We start from the raw sequence: 27,904 nt of genomic DNA on the forward strand, positions 1-27,904 counted from the left end.
CTTCCAGATGAGTAATCTGGTGGCATCCCAGATTATGAGCCACACTGATGTTGGTTCGAGAGCCAGCTCCATTGAGAAGTGGGTTGCTGTGGCGGACATCTGTCGCTGTCTCAACAACTACAACGGAGTTCTGGAGATCACGTCTGCGCTCAATCGCAGCGCCATCTACCGTCTGAAGAAGACTTGGGCTAAAGTCAGCAAACAGGTAGAAACAACATGTACAAAGCATTTTTAACTGCCAATATATTTTCAGTCCCACACAGTACAAAGTATCCTAATGATTTTACTTCTAATGTGTGCCTAAATGTAAAACCTAGAAATGACAAAAATGCAATTTTATATTTATAATAATCTAATCCTCAGATGGCCGCTCATTTACTAAGGAGATCAAATTTCACTTTTTAATTTTATTATGGCCAACGCAATAAAAATAAGTGGGTCAGCAGTTAATGTAGGGTCCATATTTGTTCTGTGTTGTTTGCAGTAATCCTTTTAAAATAAATGTTAACGTGTGTTTGTGGTGTCGTCCAGACTAAAGCTCTAATGGACAAACTGCAGAAGACCGTGTCCTCTGAGGGAAGATTTAAAAACCTGAGGGAGACGCTGAAAAAGTAAGACATGGTAGTTACTATAAGATATAAAAAAAACAAAAGATCATTTTAACCAGTCCTGAAACAGTTTGTCGTCCAGAGAGTTCTGGTCAGAGATTTACATGAATGGTATATTAACTTTATTTTATTTATTTGAACACAGTTTACATAAGGTTTATTGATAACACAACAATCACATTTAGTCATTTTTGAAAAGAAAATTGGGTTTAAATTTTCTCGAATCCATAAATCATCATAATTAACAGAAGTAAATGCTTGAAAACATCACCAATGTTTAATTAATCTATGTAACGTGTTTTACTAAGTAACCTGAGTTACTGAAATATCTAAACTTTACAATAATATTATATTGTATTAAATATGACTGTAAACTGGTTGGCCTCCTGCCACAGACCTAGCTTTTAAACAAGGTTGAGGTCAGTATTTTGGGATAGCCCTTCCTAAAGTTTAGCTTGCTTTGTTCATTCCAAAGCCAGTTTTGATGTTAGGTTTTTAAATCTTTGTCCTATCTAAACACCCAACTGTGTCCAAATTTCAACCATCTGACCGAAACCATTACCCTAAGTTAACGGAAATTGGTTACAGTGTTCAACAACAAGCTACGAACTACCAAGGCTTAATCTGACCGTAAACTCTAAAAATGATGGAACACCAGTGTTACTGTCTACAGTCATATAAGTTTTAACTTGCCATCAACTGAGATGGAGCCAAGCTAGAAAGAAACTTTAAAATGAATACATCTAACCTCAATTTGCAACTGCCTCCAAGAACAAGCCAAATGCTTTCCGGACAAGTTTTATGGTTGGATGAGACAAACATTTAACTGTTTGGCCAGTTTGCAAGATTTGCAAAGATTGATGTAAGGTTTTACACCTAAGAACTAGCATTATGTTGTAAAGCTGTTTTGCTGTCAGTGCTGCATCTTACAAAGTCAGTGGAATAAAGATGAATAAGGAGTAGGACTTCTTCTTAGGTCTTCAACTTCACCTCAAATCAGCAGCTAAATGGTTAAAACCTGGACACAACTGGTTCTGAAATGGATAAAGCAGACCAGCATCAAACTTCTGGAATAGCCTTCCCAAAATGTTAACCTTGAAAATGTATGTACGATATTTAATGTACATGAAACTCTCAACTGGAGAGTTGAAAAAGATTATTGGAGCTGTATGCATATAGTCTCTCTGTATAAGTCTGACCTTATAGAAATCTTATAAATTCAAACTTGTGCAGCTGATTCTTGTTTTATATACAGGTCCTTCTCAAAATATTAGCATATTGTGATAAAGTTCATTATTTTCCATAATGTCATGATGAAAATTTAACATTCATATATTTTAGATTCATTGCACACTGACTGAAATATTTCAGGTCTTTTATTGTCTTAATACAGATGATTTTGGCATACAGCTCATGAAAACCCAAAATTCCTATCTCACAAAATTAGCATATTTCATCTGACCAACAAAAGAAAAGTGTTTTAATACAAAAAACGTCAACCTTCAAATAATCATGTACAGTTATGCACTCAATACTTGGTCGGGAATCCTTTTGCAGAAATGACTGCTTCAATGTGGCGTGGCATGGAGGCAATCAGCCTGTGGCACTGCGAGGTCTTATGGAGGCCCAGGATGCTTCGATAGCGGCCTTTAGCTCATCCAGAGTGTTGGGTCTTGAGTCTCTCAACGTTCTCTTCACAATATCCCACAGATTCTCTATGGGGTTCAGGTCAGGAGAGTTGGCAGGCCAATTGAGCACAGTGATACCATGGTCAGTAAACCATTTACCAGTGGTTTTGGCACTGTGAGCAGGTGCCAGGTGGTGCTGAAAAATGAAATCTTCATCTCCATAAAGCTTTTCAGCAGATGGAAGCATGAAGTGCTCCAAAATCTCCTGATAGTTAGCTGCATTGACCCTGCCCTTGATAAAACACAGTGGACCAACACCAGCAGCTGACACGGCACCCCAGACCATCACTGACTGTGGGTACTTGACACTGGACTTCTGGCATTTTGGCATTTCCTTCTCCCCAGTCTTCCTCCAGACTCTGGCACCTTGATTTCCGAATGACATGCAGAATTTACTTTCATCCGAAAAAAGTACTTTGGGTCACTGAGCAACAGTCCAGTGCTGCTTCTCTGTAGCCCAGGTCAGGCGCTTCTGCCGCTGTTTCTGGTTCAAAAGTGGCTTGACCTGGGGAATGCGGCACCTGTAGCCCATTTCCTGCACACGCCTGTGCACGGTGGCTCTGGATGTTTCTACTCCAGACTCAGTCCACTGCTTCCGCAGGTCCCCCAAGGTCTGGAATCGGCCCTTCTCCACAATCTTCCTCAGGGTCCGGTCACCTCTTCTCGTTGTGCAGCGTTTTCTGCCACACTTTTTCCTTCCCGCAGACTTCCCACTGAGGTGCCTTGATACAGCACTCTGGGAACAGCCTATTTGTTCAGAAATGTCTTTCTGTGTCTTACCCTCTTGCTTGAGGGTGTCAATAGTGGCCTTCTGGACAGCAGTCAGGTCGGCAGTCTTACCCATGATTGGGGTTTTGAGTGATGAACCAGGCTGGGAGTTTTAAAGGCCTCAGGAATCTTTTGCAGGTGTTTAGAGTTAACTCGTTGATTCAGATGATTAGGTTCATAGCTTGTTTAGAGGCCCTTTTAATGATATGCTAATTTTGTGAGATAGGAATTTTGGGTTTTCATGAGCTGTATGCCAAAATCATCTGTATTAAGACAATAAAAGACCTGAAATATTTCAGTTAGTGTGCAATGAATCTAAAATATATGAATGTTAAATTTTCATCATGACATTATGGAAAATAAAGAACTTTATCACAATATGCTAATATTTTGAGAAGGACCTGTAATTATTGAAATTGTACGTTGTGTAAAAAAAGTAGTTCAAATGCATCAGTAAAGGTCCAAAATTTTTATGACATTCATGCTGATGATACGTGTATGTAAACTTCTGACCGGAATTGTATCTCTTTCAAACGCTCCAGCTGCAACCCTCCATGTGTGCCATACCTGGGAATGTATCTGACAGACTTGGCCTTTATTGAGGAAGGAACTCCAAATTTTACCGAGGAGGGTCTTGTTAATTTCTCCAAAATGAGAATGGTAGGAGCGAAAGATCCTCAAATCTGCACCAAAGGAGAAATACATCAGGACTGCTTTTTATTCATCATGTTTTGTTTACATTTCCATTAGATATCGCACATCATCAGGGAGATCCGACAGTTCCAGCAGACGCCTTACAGAATAGAGCATCAACCTAAGGTACTTTTCTGCTGCAGTATCTTAATTTCGGATGGAAGTTGTTGCAGATTTGAAGTATATTTACAAAAATAATCTAAATGCTATTTTTCTTAGAGGAAAAGGAATGTTGTTACTGTTCAGAGATAGAGCAACAAAAACTTTACAGCCAATCACTTCTCATTAGAGAAAACACTGTTAGGTATTTGTAAAGTGAAAAAACATCTTGTGCATATTTGAATGCTAGGACAGGCAGTATTCTCAGAAGTGAGGGACACTTGTGGTCTCATAGCATTGTAGTGCCTCCTTTGACTCTCATGCAACTACATCATAGTATACATACATGGCAGGAGCAGACAATGTTCCTGAGAGCAAAGCAGCAGTTCAAAAAGGAGCATAAGCCTGTTTGGCAGAGTTAAGATACATGCTGTAGACCTTGCATATGCTCTGTAAGCAGCTGGGACTATAATTTATTTGTGGGATTTCTTTAGTCGCTAGTAGCTGGTCTTAGCTACCACCTTTAGGAGGTGTGTTTATTCAGATTGAATTTGAAAATTACAATGAGTCATCCCTTGTGTCTTTATATTTTGTGTTCACGAAGCCAAGATGCACCATTTAGAAATAACTGTCACACTCTACATAGTGCTTATGGTGTATTCGCTAATGGTAAGAACTCATGGTTTTAGGTTTCTGATCAGTTGATGACCAATCAGGGCCTGTCACTGCTGAAATGGGATGAATCCGGTCACCAGTCATTTTCTATTGCATTTCTAAGAAATCATCATATACTTTGGCTGCTTTGCAGTACTGCTTGCACTAGGCAAAGAACCAGTTTTCATTTGAAACTCTTGCTATTGTGTTACTTGCAATCTTGTCACTTATTTTAACAGTGTCTTTAGTTTACTTAAAAAAAAAAAAACTAACACGTTTTGACCAGTAAATGTTAGTTCTAAGTTCTCAAAGAGCTATTACCTGCCCTATCTGTGTCCAGGTATTTGCTAGATTCCTCTTTTTTTCTTAAAGAATTGGCTTTCAGATACTCTTAATGTGCTGTGGGTTTTTTCTTTAGAACTCACATTTCTTTTTTATTTGGTATCCACCTGCTCACATTTTTATTTTTGAGGCACAAAATGCACAACATATAATCAATGTCAGGTACAAGGGTCGGACATTAAATGTTTGAAAAGGCATCCACCCCATGTCTGGTGTCTTAAAAGCAACATATAGAGAATCTGGGGATAGATCATCACCATCTGTATTGGCTATAGGTTCTTGAAGAAATACATGGCCCTGTAGAAATCCATTCAAAGCACTGGTGTAATTTTTGTTTTGTAAAATCTTTCAAACATTTAATCCTCTCAGCTATGCACGACAACAATCCAAAAAAGAAAAAAAGCAAACAACACTTCTCTTATTTGTCTTTTCGGCTTAGGTGACTCAATACCTTATGGATAAGACTCTAACCATGGACGAGGACATGCTCTATGATCTCTCTCTGAAGATTGAGCCCAGACTGCCTGCCTGAATCATCTCTGTTTGAAGCTTTTGAGAACCTACCTAACCTCCAAGGGTGAAACACCCATCTGATCCTAATTCATCAAGAGAGAACTGGAGAATGTCTTTGGAGCAATGAGGAAATGGAACGGGATAGGGCTTGTGGAAATTGAGTTATTTTGCAGAACACTGAGGTAGCATGAGGAAAGGACAGATATCGGTAAAGTGTCTGAGTGATTGCGTTCAACTGGACCAAGGTGAATATGTGTTGGATGCACAGCATGAAGGTTTCTTCAGTACAGAGGATGGTGCACATTACATCACTCTTCAGAGAGGCTGAGAGTGCTGAGAACAGAGTGGACGAACATAACAGAGATGTAGCATAAACGGGTGGAGATGCAGAAAGAGGTCTGAGCTTGTGTCTCTGTGCCATGTCTGTGTTCAGTTGCTTATGCTTTTCCATGCCATGTCCTGAACAAAGATCCCCCTTAAAAACATGCTTTTTTAATGGCCGTCACCACATTAAACTTGCATGATCTCATCTTAGGATGTATCTGTTTGAATGGTCTTAAACCTGAGCTATAAACTCAGCATGCCACACTCCAACCAGAAGGATTCTGTTTGGTGCTACGATTCCTCAGTGAGATGAGTAGAATAAAAACGACTGCTCTTTTCAAATTTATTGTTAATAAACCCATTGAGATTAAATTTCATATTTCTTGCTGAAGATTTTCACATATCCCCAACAAAACAATTACGTTTATAATTATATTTTATCTGTATTTAGCTTCAGACTTCCGTATCAAAAGAAAAGCTATTTTTTTACTTCTTGCCCAGATGAATGATACAAAATTAAGATATTTCCCAGTGCCTTCCACTTGATGTAGGTCAATTTCTACATACTTGACAATTTATCCTATCAGAGCTTTACATAATCCTTCAATGTATTCTAAAAATGATCTAAAATGCATTTTAATTTAATAAAAAAAAAACTATATTTGTCAGAAAAGGGTCATGTATGCTGAATGGTATTGTAGCATGTTGGTGTAAAAGTAGGCAATGCAACATCAAAAACATAAGCAAACATCGCCCTCTGCTGTTTAAATGTGGTAACGAGCCCTTCAAACCTGAAGCATTTGCAGCATCTGTGTGCAGTTGTAATGTTTTGGCTTTTGTAAACTGTCAGCCGTGTGAATGTGTGTTTTCTGGCTGAGCGCATGTTAGGCAGAGGCAGCTCTCTCTGAGATGTAGCTTTGCTTGAGTGACGATAGGATCATTGTTTACAGTTTAGTTAATTTAGTACATTAGACTATATTTTTTTGCCTATAGTGACTCCCCCGATGTACAACTGATAAAGAAGTTAGTTTAGGTATATATATTGCATCTCATGAACATACTAAAAATGTGTATTTTGTAGATTGAAAAAAAATGTAGCATTTGATTGATCAGACTTTGTTTTTCATATTGATGATGTGATAAATATTGTTGCATGCACACAACAGCTGCATGTTGTGCATGTCTGACTGAAATTCTCCTGTACCTTCATCCGCTGCTTCTCTGTATGAAAGCGATCTGTGTAGCTGCTGAAAAAAAGTAAAAAAAAAACAATATTTTGTCCAATTAAATCTGGCATGCTTGTCTCTTGTCAAGCCCAGTCTTAGGACTGTCAGTCACAATCCAACCTGTTGTTACACAGTGATGTGTTGGAGTTTTCCTCATTTAAAAATGTGTCCGTAGCTCTGAATGTCTGTTTTACACAAAGGTTTAGAAAATGAGATTGCTGTGTTTGTGTTGTAATTATTTATGTTTTGTTTTGTGTTACTTTATCTGTTTACATTTTTCACTTGTGGGTGCAGAGAAAATAAATACAACATGCCTTATGCATTTTTTCTCTTTGAATTTAATGCACTACAGCTTGTATGATTTTCAGACAATAGCACTACAGCTTCTTTTAGCATAAACTGCACTTAACTTTAGGCACCAAGGGTCAAATTGTTCACAACATAATATGGAGGAATACAAAAGATTATTTCTTGCATACTTTTCAACTTAATATAGAAGAATGTTCCAACATAAGGCTTACACCAGAGGACATCTCTGATTTCTATTCGTAAGCAATGATTTTTGGTTGAGAAAACTATTTTCCCGAATTATGTTTTTTAATTATAATGTTTGATAAATGTTCATTAATCAATAATCATAATCCTTACAAGTGTTTAGAAAGCAATCTGGATTCATTAGAATTAATTAATGTGTCAGCCGTAGTGTCTAACTCAAACTATGTCCTGTTGCCACAATAATGTTTTGAAGTCTTATCCTTGGTGACCTTTTGCAAGTTGTACATTTGTAGACTAGGACAGAGGTAACCCACCATGTAGACTCATGGCTAACCCTTTGCTAAATTCAGAATCACATGAATACTGAATATGGACTGTGTAAGGAAACTAGAGTTTTTTGTAAACTTACAACCCCCAGCACAGCTAGGCTCATCAAATTAACTACAACACTTTACTGCCTATTTTTCTTTTTTAATAAATTTCGTGTCCTAAAAAGTGAAATAATTGCTTCCAAAATAGGTGATAAAAACTCTTATATGCACATCTTCCCACTAAGCTTCTGCATACTTAATGCGACTCAATAAGATCCTATGACAAAAAACCAGAGGACTTGACAGCTGAGGAAACTCCTCAGAGGTATATAAGAAATAACTACAAATGGCAAACGGCAATGATTTCTTTAAATGATCCCCCTTGACTGATTTCAACTGAACATATTTAGCAGAATTGTTTCCCCAAAGCAAGACTTTATATTTAACAGATACTGCCTTAATCTTTCAGTAACTGAGATATATGTGTGTTGTAGAAATCCATCTGACAGGATTATCAAGAACAGTCAACACGGCAGATGGGAACAAAGTGAAAAAGAAAAACCTTAAAAAAACTTTGACAAGTGATAAAGTCAGGAGTTCCAGTTTGCTTTTGTATAATCTTTTCAGTATTGCGTGCAGTGAAGCTCAGTTCAAAATGCTAACTGCAATATGTTTGTCTTGTGATTTAATGGTGAACTAAGATACACATTGTTAAGTAAATAACAGTCTGGCATCATCTTTCCATGCATCTGATACTGTAGCTTGTAACTCAGATCAACTTGCTACCTATATCACAGAATTTACTCAGGTGGTTCTCATGTATTGAAGCAATGATCATCATAATAGCATTATTATGCAGAAGCTCTGTCTGCATTGATGAAGATTCACCTACCTCAACATGCCGAATTTATGCCTAGGTTCCAACAACAGGACAGCCCTGCCTATTATCTGAATAATTAAACTAATAATCATTTTAACAATCATTTGACCAGTTGGGACTCTCATATTCTGTGTGAAGAGTGTTGAACTTTCATCCCCAAATGGTCAAGTGATCATAAAGAAATTAAATGAAAGAAATCATGTGTTTTGATTTATGTGTTGCAAGATATGAAAACAGTGTAACTTGTCAAATGTTTCCCAAGTATCTCCTTAAACCCTATGTGGTTATATCAGCTATAATAACGCTGCCTGGTGGAGAATTTACCATTTGAGCACCAGTAATGAACAATGAAAACCAGTCAGCTTATATACTGCAGGAAGAGTGAGAATCGCATTAGATCCAGGTGAGCTTAATCAGGGGAATGTGGAACAGGTGTGGAGAGCAAAACAGGGTGACTGAGGGAAGGTCAGTAATAAACACAGAGGGACCTCAACTTGGCAGAAATCAAACTACAAACCACCAGAGGAAGAGACAAGTTCTGATCTAAGAGATAAAACTAAAATACAGAGGGAACAAAACAGAAGGAATAACTAAGAAGCCTAACACAAAGCGATGAACTAATATGGAAATACCCTAACATCAATAATGAACAACAGAAACTGAACTAAATTTGGCAAGATCTTATAGATATAAACAAAGACATGATCAGAAACCAACAGAAATGACAAACAAAACCCGAACATCGAAGGGTCATGACATCTTTTGTCTATCTGAGTAATGTTTTGCCTAATACTGAACATTTGTATTAAATCATGATAACAATGACCTGATAACATTCTTGATAATCATCCTATATATGATTGTTTGCTAAATTGCCACTCAGTTGTTTTGGAATGCAAAAATATATGTATATATTTATTATTCCTAAAAGACAAAACATAAGGCAGTAGATCTTTATTTGGTGCAACAGAGCACATTTTTCAGTTAGTTTATACAAACGGCACAGGTTTTCAGGTTTCAGTGTAACTAGCATAGGAACAAGAAGGCAGACATTATGAGTGACGGAGAAAAGAGGATTTTCTATCTGATAGCCCAGCAAAGACTAATCCAGGACCAGTAGTTTCATCCGTCTCTGATCCTCTTCACATTCTTCAGTCTGCACTCACTTTACAGATCAAGCCTCTGAACTGAGCTGCAGGTAACTCTGCCCCTCTTCTACCTCCTCTTCATTTGAGCTGAACAAAGGTAAGTCATAAAATCTCCACCTAAACTTTTCATTGTTTGCTTCTACAAATTGTCTGGTCTAATTTGGATCCAAACATACTTTGAAGAGGTCCATAACTCTTACAGTACGGCTGAAAAGCCTACGTTTGTTCTTTAAAACACCCACAATATCAATTATTGGGTCATCATTTTAACTCCTTTTATCTGTGAGCATCTGCAGGATCATTTGAGGTAAAAGGTTCATATTTCAGAATAGACAGTTCTCAACAAGACTGCACTCAGCTGAAAGTAGATCAGTGGATGAACATTTACAGCACACTCTGTCTACACAGCAGCCAATTATATTAGAGGCTTTTAAAGCTGTCAGCCATCTGTCAGTTACTATTGTCTTAAATGCATACTTTATCAAACCTCTATATGCGTCTACTATACTTTATTAATGCTCTTCAACATAATACAAATTTCTCCAACTCAAAAATAATCAATTACATTATTGCCTTCTATGTTCAAACAAAGGTCACAGGGCACTGGCGCCTAACCCCTTTTCTTTTCTCTCTTCATGTAATCTTCATGCCTGTGGTGAAAATCCCAACTAATACCCATTTTTCCAATCTCTTTGAATGGGAATTTATTTCATTTCATACTCCTGCTATGTGCCTTCCAGCCTTGCTTTTCCTCCTGCTTCTTCTCTGTTTTCACAGTGAGATATTCTGGTTTCTCTCTTTTTTTGCTTCTCAACTTGTCCTGACTGCTTATTCTTAACGACAAATATCTGTTCTTACCTTCTTCTTACCAATATTTCTCTCTCATCTAATCTGGTTTGAGTCTACCTCGCTACCTGCCCACTCATTGTATAATTTTCTTGTATTATCGGCTTGTCTTGTATGTGCTCAGCTGGCTATCCCAGTTAGTCAAAACGGATCATGGAGCATGCACAGGACTAATAGCAAATCTAACGTGGCTCTTTGACTTTACTGAACCTCAAAATTGTGATGAATTTTGTTTAATTTTGACCATACAGCACACTTTTGCCCTATGCATTTGCAGATTGCATTCTGGTATTCTGTAAATAAAAAGTATACCTTTTATATATTTATCTATATTTTCATTGAAGTTTTACCACTAAAGTTAGCCGCCATTCTTTGAAGATTAAATTTTTATATATTATTCTAATATGGCAGCTCCTCTTTCAGTATCCAATCACAAATCAACTGATCAGGTGATCTGAAGACTCTCTCAGGGTGACCAATAAGAGAGCTTCTCTCTGCTTCAGGAATAATCTCATCATGCAGGCTGGATGTGTATCTGCCACCTTAAGATCTTTAATAGCCTAATGCAATTAGGAGTTTTGTCATCCTGAAAAGATACATGCAAATGAAACAACATGGCATTCGCATCTTCATCTCAAACACAAAAATAATTTATAATAATATTGTCTTCAATCTTAAAATATTCACCAGCGCCACACTTACAGGCTTTATTGTACATATTTTAAAAACGTTTGAGATTTTTTTTTTACTCGAAACCTTTGTGCATGATTCTGCTATATTTCAGGCTTCATGACAAAAGTCATACAAATAAACAAGCAAACACCAAGCCTGACATTCATCACAAACAAGACAGATATTTAATCTAAAGCAGCTGGGGTGGATACTTACAACATTCAAAATTCTTAAGGATTTAACATACAGTACAGACCAAAAGTTTGGACACACCTTCTCATTCAAAGAGTATTCTTTATTTTCATGACTATGAATATTGTAGCTTCACACTGAAGGCATCAAAACTATGAATTAACACATGTGGAATTATATACTGAACAAAAAAGTGTGAAACAACTGAAAATATGTCTTATATTCTAAGTTCTTCAAAGTAGCCACCTTTTGCTTTGATTACTGCTCCGGACACTCTTGGCATTCTGATGATGAGCTTCAAGAGGTAGTCACCTGAAATAGTTTTCCAACAGTCTTGAAGGAGTTCCCAGAGATGCTTAGCACTTTTTGGCCCTTTTGCCTTCACTCTGCGCCGGTCCAGCTCACCCCAAACCATCTCGATTGGGTTCAGGTCCGGTGACTGTGGAGGCCAGGTCATCTGGTGCAGCAACCCATCACTCTCCTTCTTGGTCAAATAGCCCTTACACAGCCTGGAGGTGTGTTTGGGGTCATTGTCCTGTTGAAAAATAAATGATGGTCCAACTAAACGCAAACCGGATGGAATAGCATGCCGCTGCAAGATGCTGTGGTAGCCATGCTGGTTCACTATGCCTTCAATTTTGAATAAATCCCCAACAGTGTCACCAGCAAAGCACCCCCACACCATCACACCTCCTCCTCCATGCTTCACGGTGGGAACCAGGCATGTAGAGTCCATCTGTTCACCTCTTCTTCGCCGCACAAAGACATGGTAGTTGGAACCAAAGATCTCAAACTTGGACTCATCAGACCAAAGCACAGATTTCCACTGGTCTAATGTCCATTCCTTGTGTTCTTTAGCCCAAACAAGTCTCTTCTGCTTGTTGTATGTCCTCAGCAGTGGTTTCCTAGCAGCTATTTTACCATGAAGGCCTGATTCACACAGTCTCCTCTTAACAGTTGTTCTAGAGATGTGTCTGCTGCTAGAACTCTGTGTGGCATTGACCTGTTCTGTAATCTGAGCTGCTGTTAACCTGCGATTTCTGAGGCTGGTGACTCGGATGAACTTATCGTCCGCAGCAGAGGTGACTCTTGGTCTTCCTTTCCTGGGGCGGTCCTCATGTGAGCCAGTTTCTTTGTAGCACTTGATGGTTTTTGCGACTGCACTTGGGGACACTTTTAAAGTTTTCCCAATTGTTCGTACTGACTGACCTTCATTTCTTAAAATAATGATGGCCACTCGTTTTTCTTTACTTAGTTGCTTTTTTCTTGCCATAATACAAATTCTAAAAGTCTATTCAGTAGGACTATCAGCTGTGTACTGTATCCACCTCCTGCTCAACACAACTGATGGTCCCAACCCATTTATATGGCTTGAAATCCCACTTATTAACACACCTGTGAAGTGAAAACCATTTCAGGTGACTACCTCTTGAAGCTCATCAACAGAATACCAAGATTGTGCGGAGCAGTAATCAAAGCAAAAGGTGGCTACTTTGAAGAACCTAGAATATAAGACATATTTTCAGTTGTTTCACACTTTTTTGTTCAGTATATAATTCCACATGTGTTAATTCATAGTTTTGATGCCTTCAGTGTGAAGTTACAATATTCATAGTCATGAAAATAAAGACAACTCTTTGAATGAGGTGTGTCCAAACTTTTGGTCTGTACTGTATAGTTCATGCTATTACTGATACAGACTGACTTGATAGTGTAATTTAACTTGTATAGTAAAAAGTTTGTGAAACATCACATTTGACCATTTGCTCTTTTCCAGGTAATACCTTGACCAAATAACTATGGCGAACTCTTTCACCCGCATGATAACCGGCCGTAACACAGCAGTGATGATGGCCATGGGAGCTGGCACTCTGGCATCTGCATTTCTCCTCAGTGATAACACTGCTGCAGCTGAAAGGAGGAGGTTCTATCCCCCCAGGTACATTTCACGAAGAGTGTTTTTTGTTTTTTAAACCCTCAAAAACAGGCAGTATTACATTGGGCTGCTGCCTGATTTCAACTAGATAGTTATAGCCTCACATTTAGCGCATCTTAAAGACTGACAAATTAAAGGTACAGGTAAATCCCTCTGTACCACATTTATTTATATGATTTTGAAAAACTATAGATTACTTATGCCTTTATGTTGTTTGGTTTAGTACTGAAAATTGTATTTTCTCAAAATTATACCTAAGCTGTTGTTTATTATCTTCTACAGTGCTGATTACCCTGACTTGAGGAAGCACAACAACTGCATGGCATTAGCTATGACTCCAACTATTTATGCCCATCTAAGGGACAAGGCAACACCCAACAACTGGACCTTGGACCAGTGCATCCAGACTGGGGTGGACAACCCAGGGCATCCCTTCATTAAGACTGTGGGGATGGTTGCTGGTGATGAAGAAAGCTATGAGGTTGAATTTTATATTCAAACAAATTTTTTTGAGTATAGTTTTAAAAATGTTGTGAAGACAAGGTGCTTGTTTTTATTCTATTAGGTGTTTGCTGAGCTTCTTGACCCTGTTATTAGGGATAGACACAATGGATATGATCCTCGCACAATGAAGCACCCCACTGATCTGGAGGCTTCCAAGGTAGCACTCATAATTTTTCATAACATTATATAAACTCCTACAAACACTAACCTTTGATTCTCTTTCTCAGGTTACCTCAGGAATGTTTGATGAGCGCTACGTGTTGTCATCTCGTGTGCGCACTGGACGCAGCATTCGTGGACTGAGCCTTCCACCTTCATGCACACGGTCCGAGCGCCGCGAAGTGGAACGTGTGGTTGTCACAGCTCTTTCTGGCCTAAAAGGAGACCTGGCCGGTCGATACTACAGCTTGGGAGAGATGACTGAGAAAGAGCAACAGCAACTTATTGATGTCAGTACACACAAACAAAGATAATGTTGCTTTATGTTTTACTTTTGATGAAACATGCTGCCTAATATCCCCACCAATTCTTCTGTCCCCTTACTGGCCAATCAGGAGCACTTCCTGTTTGATAAACCTGTATCACCGTTGCTCACGGCAGCTGGGATGGCCAGAGACTGGCCTGATGCTCGTGGTATCTGGTAAGCAAGAAGCAAAGGAAATTCTGTTTTTTAAGCTCAGAGCATCTGTGAAGCTTAAAAGAGACGGCACCAGTAGCTTTGTGAAGAAATTGCATTTACTTTAGACACTTGTTAATACTGACAAAAACCCACCATATTTTATCTTCTCTCTGTCAATGTTTGTATGTTGACCCCATATGGATTGGCATGGAGTTGGCCTGGGCTCACCTGGGCGTCTTGTAAGGGACCCATATGGATATAACAAATAAAAGCAAAAACAATAGGCGCCTTGTAGGTCTTAGCTGGGTCTCAAATGGAAATGTACATAATTAGTTTAAATTGTAGAATACATCTTGGGACCCATGTGAGTCCCACTTTTGTTCACATAGTATTTTGTTCTGCATTGAACCTATGAAGGAGAATAACATGGGACTTTGCATCTATTGACAGTCACATATGGTTCCCATTCTTCAGCTAATTTCACAACCCAAAGAGCCAGATATGTGAATGTTTCTAGAAGGAGAATATACCACATCCTACCATATCAATTTTATTTATAGAGCACTTCAAACACCCACGGGACCAATGTGCTGAGTTAATGTGCTGCAGAATAAATGAACAGCAGTCGCATTATACAAAAATAAACCTATAATAAATTCAAAAATTACCTAATAAATAAATAAAATAAATAAAACAGTCCTGTATTAAAATATTGAAACAATCATTCAATCAAATAAGAATGAGGTAAAAATAATTTAAAAGTCCACATCTAAGATAGTATCAAAGGCCAGGGAAAGGAGATCGGTTTTAAAAAGTGATTCGACAACAGACAGGGAAGAGTCCTGTCTGATGTCCAAAGAAACATCATTTCATAATTTAGAAACTGCTACAGGAAAAGCACAATCTCCTCTGAGCTTGAGATTTGTCTTTGGCACACTCAGCAGCTGATCAGAAAATCTGATAGAACCAGAGGGTTTGTAGGGATGTAGCAGCTTGGACAAGTAGGGTGGGGCAAGGCCATTAAAAGCTTTAGAAGCAAATAAAATCATTTTAAGATAAATCCTAAAATATACAGGCAGCCAGTGCGGGGAGACTAAAATAGGGGACTTTCTTGTGCCAGTTTAAAGAAGTTAAACAGCACTCTGTACCCTCTGAAGCTGAGAGATACAGGAATTACTGATTCCTTTAAAATTACTGTTTTGAAATGCCACTGAGTAAGAAATAGCTTTACTTTAGCTGGCTGTCTCAAACGGAAAAGACAATAAAACAAATAGTAATTTGTAATAATAATACCTTTTTAGCAAAATTAAGTCTCTTGTGAAAATGTATCTGGTCTGTATTTGCAGTTTTGTGCACTGTATATGTTTTTAGAAAGTTTTAGCATCATTTCCAGTAATTATGACAAGAGAAAAGTATATTATATAACTTAACTTGTTTACCCTGTTTTTTTGGATAAATTATGTTAAAAAAAATCAACTTTTTTTTTGACAGACAACACAGTGCCCACATTGCAACAAATAAGTTAACGTAAAACAACCCTGCACCTTCCAGCAATCCAGTAAACAGTGGAAAAATTTGTAATTTAGTTTATAGTTAAATCATGATGCTTACTAGCTGCATTAGACCCACACTACTTGCTTTCTACATTAAATTCTACTTGGTCTTTCTGCACCAGGATTGGTTCTGCTCCAAATTATGACAGAAAAATGAGAGAAAAATTTGGAATGGTAAACTCAACTTCTAGATTTTCCATTATAATTACTGAGCACATCTCACATTTTTACCATCTAGGTTGACAGCAAGATTTTTCAAAAAAATGTAAAGTAAAGTTTATCAAATTTGAGACACCGTATTAAAGCATTTAAGTACAGGAATGATAACAAAAGTATAGACAACATTTTCATGTGGTTCCTGTATCAACGGGTACTAAGTGGACCTATGTTTACAATGGGCTTCTTGTTCGGGAACCACTTGGGTTTAATTAAAACAACCCATGTCAGCAAAACCAGTCTGGCACCCTATGTGCACCTTAGTTTGGTCTCAAATAGATATTGTGATTGCAAAACACATCTAGGACCAATTTGGGTCCCAGTTTTTACCCAAAGATGTATTACATTAAACATGCAGTATAAAGACAATTAAGCTTGAGCCATCATGTAACCTATTGCCAATACCATCTGAGGCCCTTTTTTATCCAATTTCCTACCCATGTGGACCCCATATGTGCCAGCACAAGAAGCCAAAAACTCACTTAGTATGTATGTCAGTTACCTTTTCAGGCTGATGCAGAATACTTCTGGATAAAAGGTGGGACCCATATGGATCTTAGGTGTGTCAGAACGATCTTCACACCCTCCCCATCCTACCTGATAAAATAAATGGAGGGTTCGCAAACACATGTTGCAAAGAACAAGTAGAAGATGTGGTACTGTACATTGAATCTTTCTTCATTTGAAATATTTAAAGCAGTGGTTCTGAACCAGTCGTTGTAAATTCAGTCAGTTTTTCAGGGGCAGATCTACAGCGGGGCAAGGGTGGGCAACTGCCCCCTTACTGTAGAGCCTTGCCCCCCCAGCTACGCCCCTACTTTTATGTCCTTAAAATACTTGTAATTACTAATCGCTTGTTTATCCAAAAGCCTCTTACAGCCTTCAAATTAAACATGAATTGTACATGTAAATATAATCTGAGGTCCCTGAAAAACGTAGTTACAGCCCTGCATTAAACACCAAGTTTGCAATGAATGAAATGACGTTCACAGTGTAGTACGTTTATTAATGGTTTGACAACAGTGACTCACTCGTATGTGATTTGTAAGAGCGTTAGCATATTTCGCTTGTTAGTTTAGCTTACAATAGGTACAATAACAGTTAATGAAAAGTTTAGCTATGAAAGAAAATGTTCGGTTTTTCTTTTTTTTGGAGCTACAGTTTCATGGATGGCTCTTCAATTTCATGGTAATGAGGCACAATTAAACTACGTTACATCAGTTTGGTCAGATGGGGAAAATAATAAATTGGCTGCCATGAGAAAAAGGTTTTCTAAATATAACTGCTTGTGTGACCTGTGTCATTGTGATCATTTCTGGTTTCATATTGTTATAGACTTCTTGTGGTAAGAAGTGGGCTATTTTTTCCAAATCTTGATACTTGCACATTGCAGATGATAATGAAAAGGAAATTTAAAAGTGGAGATATTTCCAGTTTATGTGTCAAAAAAGTGAGGGATGAGAAAAAAGAGACTGGGGTTTGAGGAAGGAAGAATGATAGAGAGACCCGGAGGGTCACAGAGGAAGGAAGCCACTGAAAGTGCAACAGGTGAAAAAATTAGTGAAGATGAGGAAAATGATGTTAGCATAAGCGGGAAAGAGGAGAAGATTTCAGTCAGAGAGAGAGAGAAAGAAGACAGAGGAAGCTGATGAAGAAGAGAAGGAAGTCTGAGTCAGGGAATCCAGCCTATCCAGCTGTGCCACCTGGTATGGATTTATTCTCAGTATAAATTCCAGTGCAGAGGTATTAGATGTTTCCATGAATAACATATCTGCACAAGTCTACAGGTGTCTTATGAAGTTAGAGAGTCCAGGCTTTATAGATGTAGTTAATTTATGTTATAATTTGATGTTGTAATAACATCAAATTATACAACTCAGAAACGCAGTGAAAACTGTATTAGATCATTCTAATTGTCACTATATATGTTTTTAGATCAATGAACTTCAATAAAGAGGTTCAGCATTGCCACCCTGCCTAGACTGTTTGCGCCTCCTTTGCCCCTGCATGTAAAATTTTCTACATCTGCCACTGCACTTATTTAACCAATAATTTACATTAAGTATTAAACTGTTCATTTTCTTCTGGCAACCTATGAGTGGCTAATTACTGAAGAATATTGTGTTTTAAAAAAACCTAAGCAGCATTAGGTTCACCAACATCAAAAACAAGAATTAGCAGAAAGTAACTGGACTACTGAGCATGTTTTTTTGCTCTATTTAGGATTCTCAATGGGTGACGTTACAGCAGACAAACCCATATCAGCTCTGAGCTCATGCTCAATGTCCAAACTGTTTCCATGTTTTGTCTTTACCTAAACCAAAGCTGAGACGCCAAACTCACAGAAACAGGTACTGCTGAGTGGTAGGACCTTGGGTGGCAAGGGAAGGTACTCAGTCAGTTTGCGTGCCTTCTTACTTGATGCAAAATATTTTGATGTAAACTCACATTTAGGGGGGGAGTGGCCGCAGTGGTAGGGGTTCGCCCTGCTCTGTCTGTCTTAGTCACTGTGTCCTTGGGCAAGACACGTCCCCTCCTTGCCTGCAGATGGTGGTCAGAGGGCTCGGTGGCACCCATTGTATGGCAGACTCACTTCTGTCAGTCAGCCCCTGGGCAGCTGGGCACAATTTAGCTCAACACTGTCAGTGTGTGAATGTGTGTATGAATGGGTGAACGACTGATTGTAGTGTAAAGCGCTTTGGGGTCTCTGACTTGATAAAGCGCTATACAAGTGCAGGTCACTTACCATTCACCATTACAAGACATTATCTCAACCTACTGAGAGGAGTGTGATTAGATGAGTCTCCATTGGTTTTGTTTTCTGCCTGTTTTTGCCCAGACAACGGCCAGGGATTCACTGAAAATGGGTCCATGACCCACATTTCTTTCGGGACCCACCTGTTGAAAAAGATTGATTTAAAGTATCTCTTCTTGTTGCTTTCTTCTCCTTTCACCTTCAATACTCAATTTCAGATGCTTTCTTGTTTTGAAGTTCACTTTCAATTTTAATGAAGGACAGTTTGATGAAGCTAATGGGATTGAAAAAGCTTTTTTCTCATAAAGTATTCCTTTCCACAACTTGAAATGCATATTGAAATGTTTCCTGTTTGATTCAGGCACAACAATGACAAAAACTTCTTGATCTGGATTAATGAGGAGGACCACACGAGGATCATATCAATGGAGAAGGGAGGGAATATGAAGAGAGTGTTTGAAAGGTTCTGCAGAGGTCTTAAACAGGTCTAAAAATAGATTTACTTCTTTCACCTCAGTAAACAAGTCTTTTCTTTTTACATTTAAATATGAGTCAATGTGAAATTCTCAGTTTTCTGAAGACTGCATAGTGAATTCTATTCATTATATTTATTTTTGTAACTTTTAGGTGGAGCATCTTATTCAAGAGAGAGGTTGGGAATTCATGTGGAATGAACGTCTGGGATACATTCTGACCTGTCCCTCTAACCTGGGCACGGGGCTCAGGGCTGGTGTGCATATTCGCCTGCCGTTTCTCAGCAAGGTTAGACAAGAATTGTACAAACACAAACAAATACAGGGACAAATTCTTACCCGTAATCTATTGCTTTCATTTTTATTATGTGCTGGTTAAAATGTAGGACCCCCGCTTCAAAAAGATCATGGAGAACCTTAGACTACAGAAGCGAGGCACGGGAGGAGTGGACACTGCTGCCACTGGAGATACCTTCGACATCTCTAACCTTGACCGTTTGGGCAAGTCAGAGGTAAACATGGGTAGTGGGGTAGTAGGGGGCATGACAAATAAAACTTAAAACAAGTAACAATATGCTGAACAGCAGGCATAGTCAGACTGAGGAGATCAGATGTATGGACCACAGCAGGTGTGTGCTGGGAATAACCCTATTACCTGCTGGTCCTTAAGCTCTAATCCGGCAGGGAAGTGCCACTTGAGGTTAAAAGATTGGTTTTTCCTCTGCTCAGCCGGTCGAGAAAGCTCTCCAAATAGATTGTGTTGTAGCAGGCTTTAGTGAGCAAATGCTAGAAAAAGTCATAGACGTGCAAGGTCAGGGATCTAATTACATAGCTTCACAGAAAACACAGAGGAATGCTCATCTCAGGAAAAAAAACCAATTTATTTCCCCCTATCTCTTTTTTTATTGAATGAACAACTTTAAACAAAGTATGGTCCACTCATAGGCAATCAGAAGCCTGCCGGGTTTATGACAGAGTGCACATGATACATGATAGGGATCTTCTATTTTAGTAGTGCAGACGATGCAGAGACTGCACTTAAAGATGGTTTAAGTTAAGTGCAGTAACATTTATAATGGTCTAAACAACCATGTGTCAGAAAGAACAAAACAACAAGCAGAGAATTAAAGAAAGAACAGTGTGAACACTGCAAAGGGCAATCATTCTTAATTAGTTTTGCAGTAAAAAGAAACATGAATCACTAATGAAGGGTATATTTAACATTATCTTAAATAATAAAAATCACTTCTTTATTATTATTGAAGTTAGAGGGGAAAACATTATTCATAAAGTACTTTAAATCCAACATAGTTGTGAACCTCATTGCCAAAGTCAAACCTCTGTGTTAAGATTGGTTTAAAGAAGTCCATGCTACAAATTACACCTTCTGAGGATTCTCTCTGTTATTCATCTGTAGGTTGAGCTGGTGCAGTTAGTGATTGACGGTGTCAACTACCTCATTGAGTGTGAGAAGAGGCTTGAGAGGGGTCAGGACATCAAGATCCCTTCCCCAATCTCTCAGTTCAGGAAGTAAATTTTTCCTCTGTTAGGAACATTCAGGAAGAACATTTGCTCCAGTGGCTCATTGTTTAATCTTCTGCTCCTAAAGGATATTCATTACATGTATAACACTGTACTATCTTGCATGCACATTGCAACTATTACATGTACATGGATTCTGATAAAAAAAAATAAAGCTCTAAAAGTAAAATGAGTTGTTAGACACCTTTTTTCATTTATTTGTTTTCTTAACCACACAAAGAAATGAGCCACAGACTCTTCATCTGGACCAATTTGCTAAAATTGTGATATATCTTGGTCAAAAGGCCAATATCTGATTCCTGTTCTGCTACCTTTACTTAAAATAACTTAACAGTCTGAGGTTTTCCTCATGGTCATAAATTTAACTGCATTTTGGAACTTTTAATAGATTTTCTGAGGGTAGACTGATTATACAAGATGCAATTGCAAGATTTGGATGTAGACGTTTAAAATTATGGCGATTTGTTTTTCATAATGCATGCAATGTCATATCTATATACACAAGCGAAAATATATACACAAAATTACCCAACAATTTCTGGAAAAATGTGACTTAGCTAGCTCCACGTCAAAAACATCTTTTTTAGCCATCCACAGCTCTCTGGGATAATTCTGACTAAATATTTGGTCACCTCTCTTGATATAATTGGTAGAGTTTATTTAAACTGTTTAATTTCTTACAGGCCTGTTTTAAAGGATAAGCTACAAATTCTGAACAGAATCTCATGGGCACCTCCTTTTGGAGGTTTTCCAGGCATGTCCCTCTCTAAGGAGAAACCTGAGAAATAAAAATATTAGTCAAACCATGATTAGCCTTGGGGAGCATGTGGTTGCCCTGGCATTTAGCCCTCACCTCAACAATACGTTTAATCCGGGAGATAAAGGCCGAGCTCATTAACCGACGGGGAAACAGGAGACAGGTCCAATAGAGGTCTACTAATAATACCAGACATTTCCAGCTCTGTGTTGTTTACAGGCTCACAACACAAGAGAAATAATGTTTTAATTACTTAAGAAAGCAGTCCTTTGATATCCTGTTGCTAGGACAGCATATCTGAATCTGCCTTCCTTTTCTGGCAGCAGGCTAATAACGTACAGTGGATTTATTAATGCTATTAGAGAACTATAGTGAACAGCTAAGAAAGTGAGTGTATCAGTGTTTAAAAACAGAATCATTGCTGCAAATAATACAACCTAAATGAGGCCAGGATTTATTTGATTAATGCCAAAATTAGATTTCATGTCCACAAAAAGACTTTACAAACAAAATGGGCTGTTTTTAATGTGAAAGAAGTTTGCCATTAATTATGAAATATGTTAGCATTCCAAGTGAATTTTTCTCTTAAAATCAGTTGGTCTTTATGCTTCAGTGCTGGTTTAATGTTTTTCTGTGTCATCACTTGTGTTGAGTATATGGCAGACACCAATGAAAATCAATGAAAATCAATTAAATCAATGAAATGAAATCAATTGTTGAATCATCAGCTCTTCTTTTTCAAACCTAGTATGACATTTATTTTCCTTCTATGATTTAAAAGCTTGAGTTACTATATTTTGGAGAAAACAAATTAATTATGAAGTAGCTGCCTTTTGTATGCTTATACTTACTGCATTACGTATTGTAACTGACTCCATTCTACATAATTAGTCCATATATTTGGAGTTTCTCAAAACAAACAACTAATTATGATCTGTTAATAGTAAGTGAACAGTTTGTTGCATTTGAACTCTGATGTTAATGAACTCTGCTCCATATGTGACCCATAAAGGAATAATGCAGAAAAGTAGTTTTGCTTACCTAAAATAGTGTTACCAAACTTAGTAACAGTTCCTTAACCTTTAAGTAACTGCCTATTGATGTGCACATCAGTGACATGTTAACGACTAATTAGTTACTGTTAAGTGCATATTGATAGCTTATTGGAACTGACTCAATTTTACAGGTAATTTGTTTTTACTAATTTATAAGCCCCTCATGAGCAAAACATATTAAATCAGTTACCATGCAACAACTGCTTTTTACTTTTTATTACCAGACCATAATTAGTTGACAATTTCGAAACACTCTTAGTGTTCGGTTTGTTTCTTGTTCAGTTGGGACAGTTACAATAAGTAATAAATAAGTGCTTAGCATTTACTGATTAGGGGTTAATTTGCTACTAATATGCACATTATGAAGCACCTTTTTAATGGTTGATTTGTGGTTCCTAAAATATTGTGCTACCAAACTGGGTGTTAATGGTGGATTAAACTTTTGAGGAGGTACTGTAATTAGTTGTATTAACTATACTATGCAGTATATCAGTGTAATTGTAACCTGCACTATAAATTTGAAAATAACTTTAATAAATAGCCTACATCAAAAAGCATAACCAAGAAAAAATATGCTGAACTCATTACAAGAGCTGGTCAAGGCTGGTCTCATGACCAACGACTTTATCAGATTACATGGAAGCTATCAACAAAAATGATTTGGTTAATTTGCCCGGAAGAAAATTAGCTTTTTGTGAGAGGAAAAAGCTAATATCAGGGAACAATAATAGATGTAGTTAAGAAAAGGAGGCAGCAGAGGTCAGTAGAGGAGAAGTTACATTCTGTCTCAAATCCTTCTTGAGAAAGTATCGGTCTTAGAATATGTATCACTATTCTAAAATTATTTAGTAAAAGAGTGTAAATTGTATCTATTTGGTTCATGTAGCTATATGTGTTGGTTACCGTAACCAGCTTCGAAGTGCTCAGACATTCCAATAGCAAAGTAATCTAAACAGCTCATCGGTGAGCCTCTATATGAAATCTGTTATAATGAAGATTTCTATGTGACAAATACATGACATCTTTACAGGAGACAATTGGTAACAGTGCAGTTAGTAAGTTTAAGTAAGTGTAGGAAACAAATTAGTTAAACTAATGGGTCATTTTCAAGTTCACAGCTACTCCTGCAGTCAGTGTGCATGTTTTATAAATGCAAATATAAGCAGCTAATATGTTAGATGTATGTTATTGAATAACATATCTACTTTGCCTTATCTGATTAATTTTGATGAAACTGGGATATCAAATTACAGGTACATCTCAGTAAATTGGAATATGATGGGATTTGTTTGTCAGATTAAAAGTACCTTTTGAAAATAAAAAGATGTTTGCATTTACTCACCTGCATTCAATGACCTTCTCTACTCACACCTTAATAACTAAGCTTACTGGTTATGATTGTTCTTTAGTCTTTCCACCTGTCACTTTGCCCATGCCCCATGTCCTGTTCTCCTTATGTAAGTTCTGTAGGTTTCTTTTTTAATTGTTAGATCTCCACTCTGGTTCCTGCCAGCATTTTGCTCTTAAAATACGAAACATGATAACTTAGTTTATTTTCCTTCTCTCCGATAATTTTACATGACACTGTTCATAACTGAGTTTCACATGAAGCCTTTAGGAATAAAGCAACTACTGCGTCAAAATGTTGTAGTAGCAAATCCTTTTTTTTTTTTATGTTTTGATCTCATCTGTTCTAACAAGGTCATATGATCACCACTGTACTGGGAAAAAAAAGTGCATTTAGGTCAGATAATGGTTGAAGAAAAAAAGAAACTTCATGGTAACACATGAATTTCTCATATGAGATTCTTGCAAGAAACAAATAATCAGAAATTGTGTTCCATTCAATGGCATTCAGGGGGCATTTTATACTCTAATGGAGGCTGAAAATTGTAACACATCGAGCGAAAAAAGACATCCGCTGGTTAATTGAATCATTGTGGCTGAGTAGGTTTGAGATTAATTCCATGTAAGGAAAAGATCAAAAGCGTCCCAGTCAGAAGGACGTTGAGGGAAATAAGAGCACTGAGGCGTGTGGGATAATCCCATTAAGAGCTGTACGTTCATTCAGACTGAAAATGCTTTGCTGTACAGTAGCTATGGAAGAGATTTGGGTTTAAATTGTAGAGAAAACTTATAATTCCACTGATTTAGAACGCTGCAGCGTGTTATTCTGGGCTGTCTTTAATTACAACTATGAGCATTGCCCAACTGCAGTGAAGATTATTTTAGAGCCTGTCTCTAGAACAGATTGGATTAAAAAAGTCAACAGAAAAGAATGTGTCATCACCTGAAACTGATCACCAAAAACGTATCTTTTAATAGATGACAAGCAGTGCGTTGTAGACTGTGAACCAGTGTGTCATTGTATAACAAATTAGTGACGTCCTTCTGTAAAAGCTGTTTAAAAATGTAATCTAAATCTAAAACCCATTTCTTTGTTCTAGTTTTGTCGTAAGAAATCCACGAGGACAAAACACGTGAGAATATGTTCACAAGCATGTTGAAACAAGTGAATAAATTCGATAAATTACATTTATGATTCATGAATCTGAATTTTGTGGCTTTAAAAGCAAGACAACCCTCAAATACCCTGAAGACTGTCAGGCATTGAACCAGAAAAGAGGTGGAAAACTTTGCAAGTCCATTTTTACCACTGTGATTCAATTCATATTCGTAGATGCTGCAGATCACCTTCTCTGGCATGTTGCAATTTAATAATCTAAGAAACAAATCAAAAATCATCTCAGGTTTGAGTTTGCCATTTTAAAAGGTGGATCAGTCGTAATATTTTTAAAAGCAGATTGTTTCACAGTATATGATTACATCAATTATGGATCCATCAAAATTTGGTCGCTGATTAAAATTGGATGATTTTAATCTTTATCAGAGTTACTGGTCATCAGTTGACTAAAAACTGAAAGAGAGGTTAATTAATGTTAACACACTTTGGTTTCTTAGTTGTTACTGCATGAAGAAGAAGATGTGTTTTGTAGAATGAGCCATTTATGACCCAAATCCAAATGTATTTACACAAAAAGAGATAGTTATCTCTTTAACAAGTAATGATTCAATAGGTTGGATTTCTTGTCTGCTCTGAAATGGTTTTGTGATTGCTCAACATGTATTAATTACCATAGAACAGTAGGCATTGTGTTTGCCAGGAGGTTTAACACTAAGCCATTTTCAAGCAGTAACAACTTAGAAACCAAAGTGTGTTAGCATGAACTAACCATGCAGCAGGGGTGCATTTCCTGTAGAAAAAAACAGTTTCCATCAATCAATGACCAGTAATGCTGGTGAAGCTTAGACTCATCCATTTTTGATCAGTGGACAACTTTTAGTGGATCCATATTTGATGTAATCATTCTGATAATACTGTTTTACGACTGATCCACATAGAATGGCAAACTCAAACCTGAGACAATTTTTGATTTGTTAGACTATAACATTGCATTACAACAGAGAAGGTAATCTGCATCATCTAAAAATATAAATTAAACTTTCTACAGTGATTAAAGTATTTCTAAGAAGATGAAAAGATATTGATGAAAATGTATTTGTATGTCAGCAAAAAGTGTTACATGCTGGCACTTCAGGATTAATGGCTGGGTCTTAACAGAAAACAATAAAAAAATCAACAGCATTTTTAAACAGTTAAATTGGGTTACTCACTAAAAGGTATTTTTTGTCTGAAAAAGGTGTCAAAGCCTGTGATAAATTTTATTTCTTGCTAAAATTAAAAGATTTAGCTTCCCACACCTGTAAAAATGGTCAGCCTTTCATCATCCAGTGCTTAAGCAATTAGCAATAACAACAAAAACAATGTTTATCTTAAACTAAATCTATAATAAAATAAATTCAACAATAAGAAGTTGTGTAGAAAAAGAACTATTTAGCTTTAGAGAAAATTTTGCAACCAAAGATTATTGTTTGGCTCTAATTCTGTGCTAAACTGGTTTAGATTCGCAGACGGGGACTTCTTTGGGTCATTTGGTAATTATAAATCTGGGAAAACAAAAATCTGTTGATTAAGGGTCCATTTTCATTTTTTTTTATTCACCGTAAATTATCTGCCTAGCTCAGATTATTGAGTACTACAACTAGAAACTGCTGACCTTTTTAAATCAGGGCACAAAACATTGTTTACTGCAGCTTTCGATCAAAGAATCTGACTAACGATCTGTTTGCATGAGACTGAAGATCTAATTTGCATTTTAACCTTTTAACATTTTTATGCATTAAGAGTGATATATTTAGCTCTCTTCATAAATCAAAGCTTAAAGTTTTTTTCTTATTTCATTGAATTTCCTTTTATTTCCTGTAAATCCTTGTGGTGCTACACAAATAAACTTTACCTTATTATTAGTAATTTTGTTTTCTGATCAGTTTACTTACGGTCCAATTCTTTGGAACCATTTTTATTGATGTTACAGTTGGGTTTTTTTAATTAACTTTTTATCTCAGTTCTGTTCTCTTTTGTTTCAGTCTCTTGTGTTTATTTATGTTCTGTTAGGTCATTAGTTGCAGTCTGTCACTTAGTGTTTTGTGGTTTTTTACTTTTCTCAGTTAGGTTACCTCTTGTCCTCAGGTTACTTTTGTTAGTTGTAACTTTCCAGATTCCTATACTTTATGTTTGGTAATAGTTTCCTTAGATCTGTTCCCTGAGTTTTGTTATCTAGTTTTGGTTTCCCCGTTAATTAGTTTTCTGCAGCTTGCTCCTCACACCTGTTCAGTATTCATCTGATTACCTGCCTCCCTTTCTCATTGGTTCCACATTGCACTTCCCTCTGTTTAAAAACTCAATGATTCTCATTGTCACTTGCTGGTTCCTCCCGTTAACTACCTTGCTGTTCCCTGCTGATTCTTCGTGTCTTCTTGTTGTCAACCCATATACGTTTTTTGGAAACCTTGTCATTAAAAGAAGAACCTTTACCTCATCATGCTGCTGCCTAGTGTTTGTCTGCGTTTTGGTCCAACACAACCTCAAACCTTGACATTCTTCTCATAACTCAGAAAAGCAGAACAATAAAAA

The 27,904-nt window shown here is 37.3% G+C and overlaps 2 protein-coding genes across 4 annotated transcripts in view; both read left to right on the forward strand.

The window, feature by feature from the left end:
* Positions 1–7,233, forward strand: part of rasgrf2b (Ras protein-specific guanine nucleotide-releasing factor 2b) — a 115,580-nt gene extending 108,347 nt beyond the window's left edge. For all 3 annotated transcript variants that reach the window (XM_047381156.1, XM_047381157.1, XM_047381158.1), the window contains 5 exons: positions 8–205; positions 532–611; positions 3,607–3,724; positions 3,815–3,883; positions 5,292–7,233. In XM_047381156.1, the coding sequence (XP_047237112.1) occupies positions 8–205; positions 532–611; positions 3,607–3,724; positions 3,815–3,883; positions 5,292–5,384 (558 nt within the window). In that variant the 3' untranslated portion in view covers positions 5,385–7,233. The remainder of the gene's footprint in view (positions 1–7; positions 206–531; positions 612–3,606; positions 3,725–3,814; positions 3,884–5,291) is intronic.
* A 2,462-nt stretch (positions 7,234–9,695) lies between these two features.
* LOC124878534 (creatine kinase U-type, mitochondrial-like) lies at positions 9,696–21,226 on the forward strand. Its single transcript, XM_047382517.1, has 10 exons — positions 9,696–9,846; positions 13,237–13,398; positions 13,678–13,876; positions 13,961–14,056; positions 14,127–14,348; positions 14,454–14,539; positions 19,404–19,527; positions 19,670–19,804; positions 19,902–20,027; positions 20,933–21,226. The coding sequence occupies exons 2-10, from the start codon at positions 13,259–13,261 to the stop codon at positions 21,047–21,049; spliced, it is 1,245 nt and encodes a 414-aa protein (XP_047238473.1). The 5' UTR covers positions 9,696–9,846; positions 13,237–13,258; the 3' UTR covers positions 21,050–21,226.
* Positions 21,227–27,904: the final 6,678 nt, after the last annotated feature.

Source organism: Girardinichthys multiradiatus, chromosome 12, assembly GCF_021462225.1.
Source record: "Girardinichthys multiradiatus isolate DD_20200921_A chromosome 12, DD_fGirMul_XY1, whole genome shotgun sequence".
In the NCBI taxonomy this organism is placed as follows: Eukaryota; Metazoa; Chordata; class Actinopteri; order Cyprinodontiformes; family Goodeidae; genus Girardinichthys; species Girardinichthys multiradiatus.